Consider the following 17,225-nt stretch of genomic DNA (forward strand, 5'->3'; position numbering starts at 1 on the left):
GGGGGCTACACATGGGGAGTACAAAATGTTCAGTTTATGATTGGCGACTTACATGAACAACTCGGATTTCTCCAAAGTTGCAGCATTTATATTAAAACAAGCCTTAAGCTATCACTATATTCTCCTCTTAAGACTTGGGGGCTACGGGTGATATGCATATAAGGGAGGAACATCTTCAAATTCTCAGTTTTGAGAAAACCAGCAAGCACCAAGTCGCCGTAAGATTGACCCGGCATCAGCAACAATCATGACCCAGCATCATCTGTTTATAACCCGGCAATTTGGGCAATTATAAACCGGCAAGTTCTACATCTTCAAGCCGGCTAAAAATTAGATGAGTATTTCAAGACCAATATTTTTGTTAAGCATTGGGAGCTGAATCAAATGAATTATTCTTCACAATATTTGTCTGTGAGAAACCAATGTCAGCAAATTGATTATGAAGCTGGTCTATTGACCCAGACTTTCCAGAAGAAGGAAATGACAAGGACTTAAGGATGATCAGGTGTCGGTTCAGAAATTTTTAACCCGGAGCACAACCTGTCAAATTTGTTCTTGTGTTTATTTTGCGGGATCAGTTTAACATGGATAAATCCAAATAAACTAGGGGCTAATGTCGAGGATATACCCCGCTGTATGACCCGGTCGGATATATGACCCGGCTGGGACTTGGCATTTCATCGATAACCAGCCCGAAGACTGGCGACTCACTAATGACCCGACCGGGCCTGGTGACTCATTGGTGACCCGGCAAGCGAGTCAGAGGAGCGACAAGACCCGATGGCCTAGAAGGCGGTTCATGGACAGGCCGACTCATGTGTGGGCCGGCTTAAGAGAAAAGCATAAGGAATATTTCCTTACAAAGGAAGCAAGACTAGGACTCCACTTGTAATAGAGTAATCCTAATCCTACTAGGACTAGTCATGTAACCCGCCCCTCCAACTTATATAAGGAGGGATAGGGCACCACAAGTTGGGACAAGTTTTCACAAGTTTAGACAGACAAGTCAATAGCTCTCGAGATAGAGGTAGCGAGATAGCACCCTTGTAATCGTGAGCATCATCATCTTCATCAATATCAATGAAGCAGGATGTAGGGTAGTACCTCTAGCGTGAGGGGCCGAACCTGGGTAAAAACCTCGCGTCTCTCGTCCCACTCAACCCCTCTCAAGCTACTATGTAGATGCGTTGGCCTCACGACTAAGTCCTCACACTAGGACATCTGCCGTGACAAATCCAACACAATGGATCAACAGGCCACAGACGGGCTGACTATAGCTACGGGTTGAATTTGACCCATCAACAGAACAGGCCAGTAACGGACTGTAAGGAGCCGAGGGCTGGAAATGAACCCAAGAATAAATGGGCCCTTATAAGGCCGAAAGTTAACATGGGCGAAAAATGGCCCAACTGAATAATGGGTCGTTAATGGATAAGTGATATACTGTTCATTATGGGCTAGTTTAACCACGAACCACTAAAGGGCCCATAATTACAAAGGGCCTCGTATGGGCCGAAAGACATCATGGGCCATACATGGGCCGGAAGTCACAACAGGCTGGAATCATATTGGACGGCTCACATGACGCTGCTGGGCCTAATTCGGATAGGCCATAAATGGTTGTGAGTTAGCGGGCTGTAAATGGGCATGCGACCAAGCTGTTAACAGGCTTTCCATGGGCCGGCCCGCTACGTTTAAACCAAGTCAAACGGGTCAGCCTCTTAACCTAAATGGACCGTTGTTGGGCCGAGCAAGATGTCGACGTATCATAGGCTTGTCCCATCCATTTAGTGGATCACATCTGTCCCAGCGAGGAGCTGACACGTGTTTCCTTTGACCAATGTTTACACGTCGAAAATCACCATTGGTCGTTGCTGTTAACGGGTTATCAGATCCAAAACCGGACCCGATAGCTTAATGGCGACCTGTTACGGTGGATGCCACGTGTCGGTTACCGTTGACGAAAACACTTCCATGACGCGAGATTTAACGGCATGGAAGTGGACACTTCCGTGATGATAATTTCAATATTGTCCTGGAACATTTCTATGACAACACATGTATGACTATCTTGATTCTTTCATAAAATTGTCATGGGTGTACATGCATTACAGAAAACGTGACCTACTGTGACAAACACATATCATCACAGACGTGTTTTTTTTGTAGTGATGATCACCCAGTTATGAAGTGACGTTTGATACCTACAAAGCATTCTTCCGACATTAGGGAGTGGCACGATCTCATTGTCAAAGGAATAGATACTTGACATGAAGAAAATTGTAGCAATTAAACTAAGTGATACGATCAGATGCTAAGCTTACAATTGGGTATCTCCATCGCACCATTCTCCTAATGATGTGATCCCGTTATTAAATGATAACTCATGCCTATGGTTAGGAAACCTTAACCGTCTTCACTCAATGAGCTACTCTAGTAGAGGCTCACTAGGGACACGGTGTCTGTTTATGTATCCACACATGTATTTGAGTTTCCGGTCAATACAATTATACCATGGATAATAAACATTTATCGAGAACAAGGAAATATGATAATAACAACTTTATTATTGCCTCTAGAGCATATTCCCAACAGGTTCTGGACCAAGCCTCTGCTCATAGGGCATCTCCAACATTAACCCCCAATTCTGACATTGCATTCTTCCGCGGACCGGTGGGGACCAGTCCACGACACTTATGTGGGAGTCGACCATCCTACCATACCCGCAAATCTTCCGCTGCTTTTTTAAGTTCGCATGCTCAAAATAACCACATATCAAATCGTAGTTCTAACTTAAATATTACAATCCAACAAAGTTTTCAAATAAATGTAGTTCATACTTGAAATCAAATAGCACATACGTTCTAGTTGTCCCCTTTTACTGCCCACATTTCTCAATCAAATCTTCCTTGAGTTGCTCGATGCCGAAATTTTTGATGCATTTGAACAAACATACCAAACACAACCAGATTTTGATTTGATAGTTCAATAGGAATCACCCATGTTCTCAAATCAAGAGTTGCGGCAGCATCCTCACCCTTATCCTCCACAGTCATGTTGTGCATGATCACACAACATGTCATCACCTCCCACAAGGTCTCCGGATCCGATTGTTTAGCATGTCCATGACAACTGCAAAACGGGCCTAGAGTACTTCAAATGCCCTCTCAACATCCTTGCTAGTTGCTTCTTGTCTTTGGGCAAAGTGAGACCTTTTCTGACCAATTAGCTCAGAGATGGTCTTGACAAAGGTAGCTCAAGGAGGATAGATATTGTCAACCAGATAGTAGCACATGTTGTATTCATGGCCATTGATAGTATAATTGCAAGGAACAACTTTCCCTTCAGTCAACCTAGCAAACAATGGAGATTGATACAGTACATCGATGTCATTGTGAGACCCGGGTATTCCAAAGAAAGCGTGCCAAATCAAAAGATCATGTGATGCAACTGCTTCAAGAATGTTGGTGGGCTTCTTAACATGACCCTGATATTGCCAAGAGCCTGTTGAACGGATATTGCCAAGAGCGTGTTGAATCCGTCAGGCGGATGGTACCTACGCGGCGAACAGAGGAGAGGTGTGGTGAGTACCATAGGGGCGGATGGTACCTGCACAGTGAACGGAGGAGAGGTGTGGACCGGCGGTGGAGAAATGCGGCATGGGAGCCCGAGTGTAGCAATGGAGGTCATGGAGCTCTCGGAAGGGTTTGGCGGATGGCCATGGAGGTGTAGCAGCGGCATCACGAGAGAGAAAACGGATGCAAAAAAAGAGGGGAGGATGGAGAAGCTGGGTCCGGGAGGGATTTTGGGCAAGGTTTCAGGTGGGCCGAGGGTGTCAGAGTCCTGCCTAACTGTTGTCCGGACTCCCGCAAAGTCCCTCCTAGTTTTGCTTCCGGTTTGCAGGAAAAAAGACGTTTGAACGGGCCAGCGGACGGATACAGGTTTTGCTTCCGGTTTGCAGGAAAAAAGACGTTTGAACGGGCCAGCGGACGGATACAGGACCACGTTGGATGGCAAAACATGTTGGATCGCATGGTCCAGATGCTTGCAGGCGGTCTGGGCTCCGCTTTGGAGATGTCCTTGTCTACATATATATACATGATGATCCTCGCTGACACTACACAAATACTAGAGAATGATGTACGTGCCATTTGGTAAGAAGCTTAATTTTTTTCTATTACATTGGTTCTCCATGGGTTCAACGGAAAGAAGACCTCGAGTTTGTGTTTATACTGCAACTAATATCTTGTCCTTCATCGACAGAATGCATGAATCAATGTTTGATGCTATGTAAAACCAAACTTTTTGTTGGATGCATAAAAATAATTATTTTGTTGTCTGCCCAGATGCATAAAAGTACATTGTGCCCCTCCATGTGCCAAGGGTGTGATATAGAATCTGGGTCTATGGTGAAAAAATAGAAAAAATGAACCTGGGCCATTGGATGGACGATGACTGGTACAGATTTAGATGGAGGGTTCTCAGTGTTGAAAACCCCCTAATACTAGTTATATATAGAACATTACTTACCTCAAATCTCTCATATATCAATCAAGTTGTCTTTACAATAACCACCTCAAATCTCTCATACATCAATCAAGTTGTCCTTACAGTAACCACCTCAAATCTCTCATATATCAATCAAGTTGTCCTTCATAAATAAAACAATTTTTTAAACCTATACGAGTGCCCCTCTCCTCTTAGGTTTACACAAAACCGCATATACATATGTACTGTACTAGATTCCATGTATATTTGATTTCATTAGTAGCTTCTGCTACATCACGAACCATGCAAGAAATCCATACATTTGAGCATGTTGGTCACTAAAAGTATGTGAACATCATCACCAATATTAGAGTACATGAGAACATTAATCCATCCACTTGAAATCATAACTAAACATACATTTCAAATTGCACGATCCCGGACCAAACACAACAGAAGAGACACACATACATAACTTATCAAGTGTAACATAGCATGCGAGGATCATTTTTGGTATATCTCATGCAAAACTAATTATGAAGGACCAAAATAATCGCATTGCATCAACTTTTGCTACTTGATGGCACACAACAGAAAAGCTGTTGCCTCTGCCTCCATTACTAGTGCTTATTGCTCATCGAGCTTCTTGCGCTAGGAGAGATCAAACATAATAACAAATAAGATTCAGTTAGCACATGTCTGTACAAGTGTCAAGCACTTATTGCTCATGATCTAATCGAATAAATATGCATCAACAATGCCATCTCGCTGTGTGCTGCACATACCACATGAAAGGAAAAATAGTGATGAATCAAATTCATCCCAAAACACAACCTGAGGTATGCTTCTATGCTGGTACTGGTAGAACCGCCAGCTATTTTGTGGATCATCCTAACTCTAATAATGGAACAGATTATAAAACATTGTTTATCTTGTACAAAAAAACACTTTGGTGCAGATTCTGTTCATAGGTGAGATTGGCAACCACCGGCAGAATTAGGCAACACAAATATTTACATATAAAGTTCGGATAAACTTAGGCTAACATGCAAATGCAGAACCATATTAGACATCAATCCTATAAACCTTTGGGATTTTCTAATAGACCATCGTATATTCAAATAAGAAAATAGCCGTATGATCAAATAGTATCCCTCGATGCAACTGGACAGTTCTATCACTCAAAAGCAGTCATGATTCAAGAACAATAGTAGCTATAACTAGTTAACCACATAGATAGTGCAATATTACACGCACAACAATGGCAATTATTCACATGTGAAAGAAAACTACAACGACACAGGAAATAAAAATGAACAAGATGGCCGAGAAAGAGTAGTTGTGAACCACTTCACACTGTGGAAACCAATTAAAGTGCAGCAGACTTTGACAATTCAATTTTATCTTAATTTTATATTTCACCAGTTCATCAGTGTGGTTGTAGTGATTCTACCACTGTCACTGATTTTATTTTATTTTGGCTTTAGGCTCGATCATAACCGGGCTCCAATCAGCATGTGTTCATGTACTGCTTAAATAATACTCCTATATCATAGTGATCTGAGGAACCGTATTTTATCTTTTTTTGTGGTCTATAGAACAAATAGTTCACTACTACCAGTGAACAAAATGGCAGCGTACAAGACTTGCCGCCCATTCCAATGCGCCAAATATAATGTGCACCTAGAAAGAATGGAAGGCAAAATAGAAGCTACCTTTTGCATATTGGAAATCATGAAATCAACAAGTTAGGTCATCCTGTAAGCAATCGTTGACCTTCAGGTCACATTTTCGTTGACAAAAAGATTTTCCGGCAAACAAGTGTGACTACTTTTCTTTTTCTGGAAGAAGACATTCAATTTTGTTTTGACTATAAAGCTTGAAGAGAATGCATCGATCATGTTAACAAAAAAAAAGGCATTCTCCAAAGCACCTATGGCCCTCCTCCTTAAATCTACAACCCAGACCAGTAAATGGATTTTATTAGTTATTGATGCTTAGAGAAAAACTAATTTTCAACGAGAAAAATAAAAGGACCGTGATCTTTTCCGCCCTTTCAAAGAGAGAGGAATTTGTTAAAATCTGCCAGCTCCAGGGTTCAAATACATGGAGATTGACAGGAAGCACAAAATGTAACAATACTTTTGTCGAGACAAATTTGACGGTCACCAGTCACCACTATCAAACAACACTAGAGACCAGGCCACCAACTAAGCATATGCAACCATGCGATACAACCTAAAGGGGGTACTGAGAGTCTAAATGTGTTTTGCACAAAATCCAGATACTAAGAGTCTCCTGAAACATATCAAATTAAGGAAGTCATCTCCAATTGCCAGGTTGCAAATTAGAAGGTACAGTCTTATTTTACACGCGGAAGGTTACAATGAATGCAAACTGAAACAATAATGATATACTTCAACTTCTCGGTTAAATATATACACTATTCTCTAACTATTTTGGTCAGGTGAATTCGATATTTAAAAATCTAAAACAACACATGAACACACTGCTAGTCATATTCAAGTTTCTCAGCCTCTCACCAGAATCTACTATGTCCATCTGGTTTTGCTCCAACTCTCTCTGCACTCCTTTGAAAATTAAAGCAGTAAGCTTGTCCATTTCATCAAATATAGTTAAAACCACGGGTGAGGCGCTTTGGAGCTCAACCTCCATTGAACCACTTTTTTTGGAAAATACGAAATGCATATTTAAAAGGAGAACCAAATTCTGAACAAAAATCAAACATGTACGTATACACTGCATATGTGTAAATTTTCAATAGATGGATATGCTTCTTCTTGAACACAACACAGTACAAAATATGAGCTACAATGACAAATGTTGACAGACCCATGTGTTTTTGGATAGCATACCACAACTAAGTCCTATCAGTAAGCATCATGCTATGTTTAATCATCAAAGAACACCAATGAAAGCCATCCAAGTCGTCACAGGAGAGGGAAGCTACCATTAGAGAGAAATCTAGAGAGAAATCTATAGGAGGGAGAGGGGAGAGGGGAGTGGGAGAAACGCAGCTGACCTTGCTGCTGATCCTGCGAGGTAAAGGAGGCGAGGAGATCGAGGACCACCGGCTTGCCTCCGGTGAGATATTATTGGATCTAGGAGCACCGGGGAGGAGGAGACCGTGGCAGCATCACGGCGCACTAGACCAGTACCAGGTTGCCTCCAGATATAGAATATGCAGCTGAGCGGGCGGGCCGCCCGCGGCCACCAGGGAGGAGGAGACCGTGGCGGCAGCGGCGGCCCGGTCGCTGACGACGATGCGCAGCGTGATGTTGGGTGCCCTGGGGACGGCGCCAAGCGACATGGATGCCGGGGTAGGAGGGGACGAGGCAGGGAGCAGGTGCCGTGAGAGTAGCCGTCGTCCACCAGGGAAGCACCGGATCTGCCTGGCCGCCGCCCCCGTCGACGAGAGATTGGGGAACGGGGACGCGAGCGACAGAGAGACTTGAAGGGGAGGGACATGAAGCAAATTACTGGGAGCACAGGAACATATTTGCACAGAGTTGTGTCGTTACGAATACAGATCTATCCTCATGAATCAGTAGCGTACATCCTTGATCCAACAGCCCAGGATCCTTTTTCTATTTTTTTCACCGTATGCCTAGATTCTATACTAGTCCCACCCGTCAAGGGTGGAAGCACATTTCCTAAAAAAAAAGGTGGAAGCACACGGGAAATTAGTTATATTATTATTATACTATTTTTAGCGGATCAATGGGTGGTAAATTCTGAGTCTTTTGTAGTCCATCTGTTGTCCTGCCTTCACAGCATGCGCTTAATTATGCAGGATGATGATGAGTTGCATGTTATCGGTTATAGTTCTCAGAGGAAATGGCAAAGACCGGCACGACCTCCCATTTTCCCCCAAACGCGGCCAACCACCTACTCCCATTCCCGGTTCAAATACCCCTCCTCTCCTATGGCCTCCAGTCCAAACTTTTCCCCGCACCACCGCCACCCCTGTCCCGATGATCACAATGAGGGCACAGCTCGCTCCGGCCCTCCTCCTCCTCCTCCTCATGGTTGCCGCCGCGCCGCCCGTATCGGCGATGACTGCTGAGGAGGAAACCAAGGAGAAATTGCTACAGGGCGCCCACAAAGAGGACCTCGCCAATAAACTCAGTATCGCGAGTGTCGACCCAGACGCTTATGCAGCCGAGCAGAAATCAGTTGGGCCCGATAGCAAGAAGCATGCCGCTAAGGATGTCGTCGATAACACAAGCTATATTATGGGTGCTGTGCCTGAGAAGAAACCTGAAAGTAAGAGTGACGAGAAGAAACTCAAGGAGGAGGCCAAGGTCATCGCTCAAGTCAAAGGACAGATGAACTACGAGGATGCCGTCACTGAGAAGAATGCCAAGGAGGAGAAGAAATTCAAACTCAAGGGTGACATCTCCGAGGACGATGATGCTGAGAAGAAGGAGAAGAAATCAAAAAACAAAGACGAGGACAAGGAGGAGGACAAAGAGAAGAAATCTAAAAATAAGGATGATGACGATGATGAGAAAAAGGAGAAGAATTCCAAAAGCAAAGACGAGGACTCTATATATGACACCAAGCAGAAATCCAAAAACAAGGATGATGATGATGATGATGATGAGAAGAAAGATAAGAAGTCTAAAAGCAAGGACGATGATGATGATGACAATGATGATGAGAAAAAAAAGAAGAAATTGAAAAACAAGGATGACGACGATGATGAGAAGAAAGAAAAGAAATTGAAAAACAAGGATGATGACGATAATGAGAAGAAGAAAGAGAAGAAATCCAAAGAGAAAAACGACTCGTCTGAGGAGGATGACGCCGAGAAGAAATCTAAAAGCAAGAGCGAGTCCTACGAGGACGACGATGACAATAAGAATTCCAAAAGCAAAAGCAAGGCATCAGACGAGGATTTTGATGCTGTCCCCATGGAGGCCAAGGCCGACGAATCTATGCCAGGTGTCGACACGCCCAATGAATACCAAGCGTCGACGACTAAAGCCAAGCCACGGTTGCCCGCGGCTGACACCCCAGGCGGCTACACCGCGCCGACCACGGCCCAACCAAAGATGTCTGCAGCAGACACTCCCGACGGCTATGCCACCCTGACAACGCAGATGTCAGCTACTAACACACCAGACGGCTATGTCACGCCGAGCAAGGCCCAGCCAGCGACAGACTCACTCGACGGCAACGTCCCTGCGACCGACTCACCCGACGGCAACGTCCCGGCGACAGACTCACCCGACGGCAACGTCCTCGCGACCGACTCGCCCGACGGCAACGTCCCGGCGATGGACTCGCCCGACGGCAATGTCCAGGTGACCGACTCGCCCGATGGCAACGTCCCAGCGACCGACTCGCCCGACGGCTACGCGGCGCCGACGAAGCCCGAGGTGGACGTGCAGTCCTACTCGGAGACGGTGCCCCAGCCGGTGCTCCGGATGCTGAGCCCGTTGGTGAAGTCCATGTGCGCCAGGACGAGCTACCCGTACGAGTGTGAGGCATCGATCGCCAGGCTGCCGGAGACGGCGGCGGTGCCAGGGCGGCAGAAGAACCTCTTGGGCGTGCTGACACTGGCCATAGATGCCGTGCGCGCCAAGATCGTGGAGGCGAAGAACGCGGCCACGGACGTGTCCAAGGACCCGCACGTGGACAAGCTCTCCAAGGGCGCCATCAAAGACTGCATCAGTAATTACGACGACATGAACTACGAGTTCGACTCGGCGCTGACCGCGCTCAAGCGAGGAGACAAGGGGACGGCGGGCAGCGCGCTCGACGCGGCGCGCACCGCTGTTGACACCTGCGACGATGGTTTCCTCGACCGCCCGCAGCTGAAGCCAGTCCTGGGCGGTTACGAGAAGGTGCTCGCGGAGCTCTCAAGCAACGTCCTCGCCATTAATGCCAACGCCAAGAAGTATTAGCATGACCTCACCATTCCTTCCGGGAAGGAACTTGTAAGAAGCGTTTCCACCGATCGCCGAAACATACAGTATTGACATTGGTGCTAACATCCGTCTTGCGTGCAGACTGTATGAATATGTATACGATTGTTTTTTTCTTTTTCTTTTTGAAAGGATGTATATGACTGTTTATATGGCTGTGTGTGTGTGTGATGATGATGATGTACAGTAGTACATTAGTTGACCCTCTTGTTAAACTTCATTTAATTTAATTTGCTCCTCCTTTGTGGTCCATCAAGTAGCGATGCTAATCAAGATGTGAATGCCAAGTTTCAAACAAAGTTTGTCCAGGATCTGAGGCTAATCTAGACGAGAGTGAAATTTCGCACTAGCATCAAGATGTGAATGCCAAGTTTCAAACAAAGTTTGTCCAGGATCTGAGGCTAATCTAGACGAGAGTGAATCTTCGCACAAAATTAATATGATTATTCAGAGTCTGATGCAGATTAAACTTCGCACAAAATTAATACTCCCTCCGTTCCTTGATATAAGGTGTATAAATTTTTGAGAAAAAAATCCGAAATATAAGGTGCAATGCGTTGCACCACTCGTTTGCATATGTTTTTTAAGGATTTGATTATACTTACTTATATTATGCAAGCTCCTCTATTTTCGCATGTCAATTAGTGAGATGTATTCTCGCCCAAAACTTAAGAAATTTTCACTTCATGTGCGTTCTTTAATTTCCGTGCCAAAAACTATACACTCTATATTTAGAAATGGAGGATGATTATTCAGAGACTGATGCAGATTAAACTTTACACTGATTACTGACAACAATCATCAAACAATGCAAAAAGGGTGGGGCATTCCAATAATTGAACTCGGGGCCTCTCACACCCTAAGCGAGAATCATACCACTAGACCAAATGCCCTCAACTTGGTGATAATTAAGGAATTAGAATATCAAAACATTAGCGTTTGTGTTATCGCTCTGCATACAAGTCATGAAAGTTTTGGCCTCCTTTTTGCTAGGGATGTAGGCGGTCGTGAGGCCCAAAACATACATTTCTAAATATTATATAGAATACTAATTCTTTTTTTTACGAATTTTTTTTCGATCTATTCATCAACTGTCAAGGTAGTACAACAAACACTAGAAAAAAATTACATCCAGGTCCGTAAACCACCTAGCGACAACTACAAGCACTGGAGCGAGGCGAAGGCGCGCCGCCGTCATCGCTCCTCCCTCGTCGGAGCCGGGCAAACATTGTTGTAGTAGACAGTCGGGAAGTCGTCGTGCTAAGGCCTCATATGACCAGCTCACCAGAATAGCAACTGCAGCCGATGAAGAGAAGCATAGACCGAAAGGATCCAACCTGCAGACACACAAACGTAGACGAACGAAGATCGGATCCACTCGGATCCACCGAAGACAAACGCTAACTGGATCCCACGAGATCCTTCGGAGACAAACCTCCACACGCCTTCCGGCGATGCTTGAAACATCACCGGGACGGGAGCTAGGCGGGGAGGACCTTATTCCATCTTCAAGAAACCGCCGCTGCCTCGTCTTCTTGAGCATGACACAAACCCTAACAAAACTCAGAAAAGCATCTAAGAACGGAGCCCTCCTGCCGGCAAAGGCCGGGATCCACCGTGCCTCCATGGTCCAAGGACCATAGGAGATAAGGTGGACCGGCGGCGCCAACAAGAGGCAAGGAAACCCTAGATCTAATCCATGGCATCTGGAGTACTAATTCAGTCTTTACGATTGAAACTATGTGAGTGATTTATCCATAAGCAAAGAAATATCTTAACATGAAAATTGTGCATGTCACGTAAATGCAATGTGATTTAAACCCACTTATAAATGCACTAATTCATTATGCATGATAGATAATTCTCATGCCTAGATCGGACAGATGCTAATCAATCTAGTAAATCTAAGCAATTTTGATAATCACATATGATTAGATAACACGACAAAATATGTGTTATTCCATGACAAAAACCCTGGTGGCGAAGAGCAAACCGTTGCCTAAGGTCATTTTCTATGATAGAAACCATCACTAGTTGATTTCTCCCAGGTGTAGCTCCATGTGGCAACTTTGGTGATGTTCAGACCTAATTTTAGGCGACACTTTTCCCGTCATTAACCATGTGCATTTTTCACGACGGATTTGAGTGTCATAGAAAATGTTGAAAGGGCCAATTTCTAAAATATAAATCGTAAAATAACTAATTGTTTTTGCAGCTGACTTATCTAGTGCTGAACTTCACTTGGTGAAAGTCTTTGTTCACATTTTCTGAAAGTGGTCAATCTACTTTCTGATATTGCTTCTAAAAAATTTCAAAGTGCTTAAAATATTCATTAATGCATGTAAGTTCATATGCAAACATGAACACACCACATGTAAATTAATACATATACAAAATATATCACACGTAAATAAATTAAATCAATACATATACAAACGTGATTGGCGAACCCCTAGTATCTAATTTATAATGGACACTGAGACTTAAATAGTGTGTGCTTCCTATGCCCCGAACGCAGGAAGTGGAGCACACAATACATATTGCAATGCCAATACGGTATTGACCAGTTCTCGATCAAAGTGATGGCACTGCTTTACTTATAGTAAGTCTAGCGGAGTCGTAAGAATAGATGTTCTTGTTCTATCGGTCCACACGGCTCATCTTGTCGCCTAACGAAGGCGGACGCAAAGTTTCAGTGCTGTAGCGTGGCGATTACTAGCGGTTGGCCGCGTGCCAATTGCCATCGGCCATTGACGCCACTTATCCTCTCCGGCGCCAACTTTTGCCTCCACTTTTTCCCACCAGGCGCTCGACGCCCAGCCGCCCACAGCTATAAGAAGACTGTCGCCATGACCAAAGAGTTCATCTTCTATCCTACAACCTCCACATCCGTCCACATTACCATGGCCGGATAGGTGACCGCCTCCGAGACCAAATAGTTCATCCTCTTTCAGCCTTGACATCACGCTCCATTGCCATATCTGAAAGCTCACTATGGTCGTGGTGCTTATCCTCCATAAGCGAACGAACTTGGCGCTAGTCTCAAAGGAGATGGGCGCGAAGGAGAATCCCTTCACCATCTAGCTGCATTGCTAGGAGAGAGCTGGCGCTCATAGCTCTTTCCGGGCACCACCAACTAGCCTATTGCGTTGCATAATGGAGCCACATGAGGTGCATGGAATGCGACATTTGGCTTCGTTACACGAAGCATCATGCGCACTTGGCGCAAGAGAAGGAGCACATCAAATGACACAATTTACCCCCCCCCTTGTCGATCAGTCACACAGCCGTGCGTAGACGAGGAGGCGAATGGTCACATATGCATGCCCATGTGTAGCATTCACGGTCGCCATGGTAACAAGCAGAACAACTAGTGCAGTCACTTTTTGGGTTGCTACACGGGCATTGTTACATATTCAAAGGGCCGAAAAACTATTGCACTATTTCCGGCGATGTTCGTTCAATGGGAGGACACATTACCATCGACTACAGAGTTTATGCATGTATGCATGAGCGTCTGCATCTGTACTGTCTTGAAAAACTAGTGTAGTCACTTTGTTTAGTAAAACAAATATAACGAAGTTTCTACGTGCTCCTCAAGGGATTGCGTATAATTCTGAGAGTGCTCAATTTACTTTCTTATAATGATCCCAAAAAGTCTGAAAGTGATCAGAGTATTTATCCATGAATGCACCTCATATTCACAAAGTGCTAATAAATTGCTCATGATATTTGTCAAACTACCCACAACATTACAAAACCTTTGTACATACAAACACACTGAGTAAATTGCTCAAAACCACCACATTTTTTCAAACTACCCACCGCTTTTGCCAAAAATCACAAAATACCACCACCTCCGCAGCAAGTGAGTAACAAATCGCACTAATTCGAAACTGAGTCGCGTCTAACAGCAAAACTGACAGATGGGACCCACATGTCAAGCTGATTTGGCATGCCAACTTGGACAATATACTGAGGATAGCCCCACCAGTCAGTCTCTCATATCTCCACCTTTTTCTTCTTCCTCATTGTCAACTCCATGACTCACAGCTGACTCACCCCGATCTGCCGCCTAGGCGCCCAAGATCCTACCGCCGTCGGTGCCCACTGCTAACAGCCACCCCTTCTCCGGCTAGCCGCCACAACGTGGCACTGCGCCACCCAGCGAGGAACTACCGCAATCCCCAGACGCTCCATGACCGCCGCCACTCTCCATAACCCGGCGATGGATTCAAGCATCGCCGGCTTCCCTGCGCTGCCCGGCTACGGATCCAAGCACTGCTGACCTCCCTACCCCCTTCCCCCCACACGCGCAACCCCGATGATGGATCCGAGGGCGACACGAAGTAGGCATGCCACCCACTGGATCCTCCTCCAGTTCATGACCTCGCCGGTGTCGTCGGGCCCGTCCTGGGCATGAGGAGACCCAGCCTGGCGCCACTTAGAGGGGTGTGACTGGAGGTGGTGGCTGGCACCGCAGATGGACGGTGATGGACGTGGCTACGCATCGCTCCACGCACACCCATCGCATCCTGCCGCACCGCGCCGCCTGGCTCGTCCACGACCAGCACCTCGCCGCTTGCTTCCACCACGGCTTGCTATTGCTTCCGTCGGTGCTTGCTTCCACTTCTGCAGGTTGTGATGTGCTCGCAGGAGCAGATTAGAGGCGAGGAAGAAGGATAAGAGGGGGAAATAAGATGTGTGGCTGACAAGTGGGACCCTGTCCACCTCAGTAGGTCAACACATTGACTAGGACTAGTCTTTGCCACATCAGCCCGACAGACAGGCCACACCAGCCAGTTTCGCTGTTAGATGCGGCTTAGTTCCGAGTAAGTGTGATTTGTTCCTCACTTGCCACGGAGTTGGTGGTATTTTGCAATTTTTGGTAAAAGCGGTGGTTTTAAAGTACCCTAGCCACAAATGTGGTAGTTTTGAGCAATTTACTCAAACACACCACATGTAAGTTAATACATATATGGACGCTAATGTTCTCTGGAATTACGAAATGTAAGGAAGGGAATTCGTAGGAAGATGCAAGAAAAGATATGATGCGATTGAGATTATTGTTTGCTTACAAGCGATTTATTGCTATTGTCGATTTATTAGATTATTGTTGATTGCTTTGCATGTGATTTCTTTCCACATAAATGAGGAGGGGGTTGGGGGTTGGTACACACAATTGCATACATATTGAAAATGTACTTCTCCACAATTGCATACATATTGGATCAAGAATTTCACAATTTTAAAATACTTTATTATCCAAACAAGTAACAATTTTGAAGGATGATGGTAATATCTAATTTGAAACATATGAGTTCCTGCTCATCATTATTCGACGATTTCTCTAGAGTGTCGCCTCTTCCCACAACATTTGGGGAGCTCCTTCTCCTCTGCCTCGCATTTCGCGAGGTTCTCAGCGGCGCGTCACTGACGTTCCAGCGCAAACCCATTAGTCAAGTAATCTGGCGCTCATAGGTACCCTTCCTCGCAGGCAGCATACACCCAATCTTTGTACTTCCAGGCGTATGAGTCACATGGACCCTTTGGCATTAATGGCCATCCATTTGACGTCTTCCTCCGCCCTCTCAGCCATGGCATGAGCATGCCGCTTCCATTTCTCTGTCGATGGCCACGTGGGCCTCCCAAGGCGCCTGATGCATGGCTCGCTCCTCCACCTCGGCCTTCATGGATGCCTGTCTCTCAATGTGCATGGCTGTCCGCAATGCCTCCCACAGCTTCTCCTCGTCGGGGCAGGCGCTCGGGCGATGTCATTGTTGGCTATTCGCTCGGTATCCTCAGCTAGGGGTGATGAGGCATTGTCCTCTGCTTTGTGCGATGGTGCATCTCGCTTGGCTTGTTGTGGGGATGCATCCTCCCTCGAGTGGGGCGGCGATCCGCATTGGGCAGGGATCGACAGCGTCATGGCATGCACGGGAGTTTGGAAGGGATGAGGGTGAGCACAAGGACTGGTATGAGATGAATCTGACTATTGTGCCCACCGCCGTGGGCGGCGCGGTACTTATAGTTGGCCAAAATCTGGAAGGGCGTGAGAGTGCTAAGGAGACGGTTGCGAGAGATGAGTTCCAGGAATTTACTATCTACTCCTTTTCCTGGTTTCACACCCGCATGCAACTTTTTCACATCCACTATTTACAATTTTTTCAACTGACTAGCCCGAAATTTCTGGTTTCATAAAAATCCTTTGGATTTTCAGTACTTTCTCCATGAAACCAAAACATGTGTCGGTCATCTAAAAAACATGTGTGAATCGACATGTCTGGATTCGAACCAATTTAAGAGGAAACATATCAGAAACTAGTTGGTGCTTATTCAGAAACGATATGTGACATAACAAGACTTCTTGACACCGTGATATGGTTTGTCTATTATCCTTTCAATTTTTTAAAATAGAGTGCACAAGGCAGATGATCACTATAAACTTTGTGGACTCACTATTGCATAACACATGCAAGCATGCAATGATCAGCATGTCCGCATTTGAATCGAAGCAAAACCAATGCATTTCCCAATTTACAAGAAATTTGTACTACAACGTCCCCCTCTTCTGGGAAGTGACCTCGTTGTGGGGCGAGGCTTCCAGAGCATCGTATTCCTTGATCACGTGATCAAGGAAGGCCTGTGTGTTGTCGTTGCGAGCATAGGCGGCATCCCTGAGGCTGATATGAGTGCAGCGTTAGCTTTCTGTCTCGTCGCCTCATACATGCGGCGGTTGTAGTCCAGGGAGGCGATCAAACAGTAGAAGCCGATGGCATATCC

The 17,225-nt window shown here is 45.5% G+C and overlaps 1 protein-coding gene and 1 long non-coding RNA gene across 2 annotated transcripts; one reads left to right on the forward strand and one right to left on the reverse strand.

Annotated features, from left to right (window-relative positions):
• Positions 1-4,748: 4,748 nt before the first annotated feature.
• LOC125551592 (uncharacterized) lies at positions 4,749-8,252 on the reverse strand. Its single transcript, XR_007302853.2, has 2 exons — positions 7,532-8,252; positions 4,749-5,139 (listed from the first exon to the last, which is right to left on the reverse strand). It is a non-coding gene; the product is annotated as an uncharacterized LOC125551592 (long non-coding RNA).
• Positions 8,253-8,434: 182 nt separating this feature from the next.
• Positions 8,435-10,692, forward strand: LOC125553823 (uncharacterized). Its single transcript, XM_048717512.2, has one exon. It carries the CDS (start codon positions 8,484-8,486, stop codon positions 10,419-10,421), a length of 1,938 nt encoding a protein of 645 aa, XP_048573469.2. The 5' UTR covers positions 8,435-8,483; the 3' UTR covers positions 10,422-10,692.
• Positions 10,693-17,225: the final 6,533 nt, after the last annotated feature.

This window comes from Triticum urartu, chromosome 4A, assembly GCF_056163025.1.
Source record: "Triticum urartu cultivar PI428250 chromosome 4A, HENAU_Tu73, whole genome shotgun sequence".
NCBI classification, from domain to species: Eukaryota; Viridiplantae; Streptophyta; class Magnoliopsida; order Poales; family Poaceae; genus Triticum; species Triticum urartu.

What these genes read in the sequence shown, in the direction of transcription:
- LOC125553823 (XM_048717512.2), top strand. Translation starts at nt 8,484, where the DNA reads ATGATCACAATGAGGGCACAGCTCGCTCCGGCCCTCCTCCTCCTCCTC.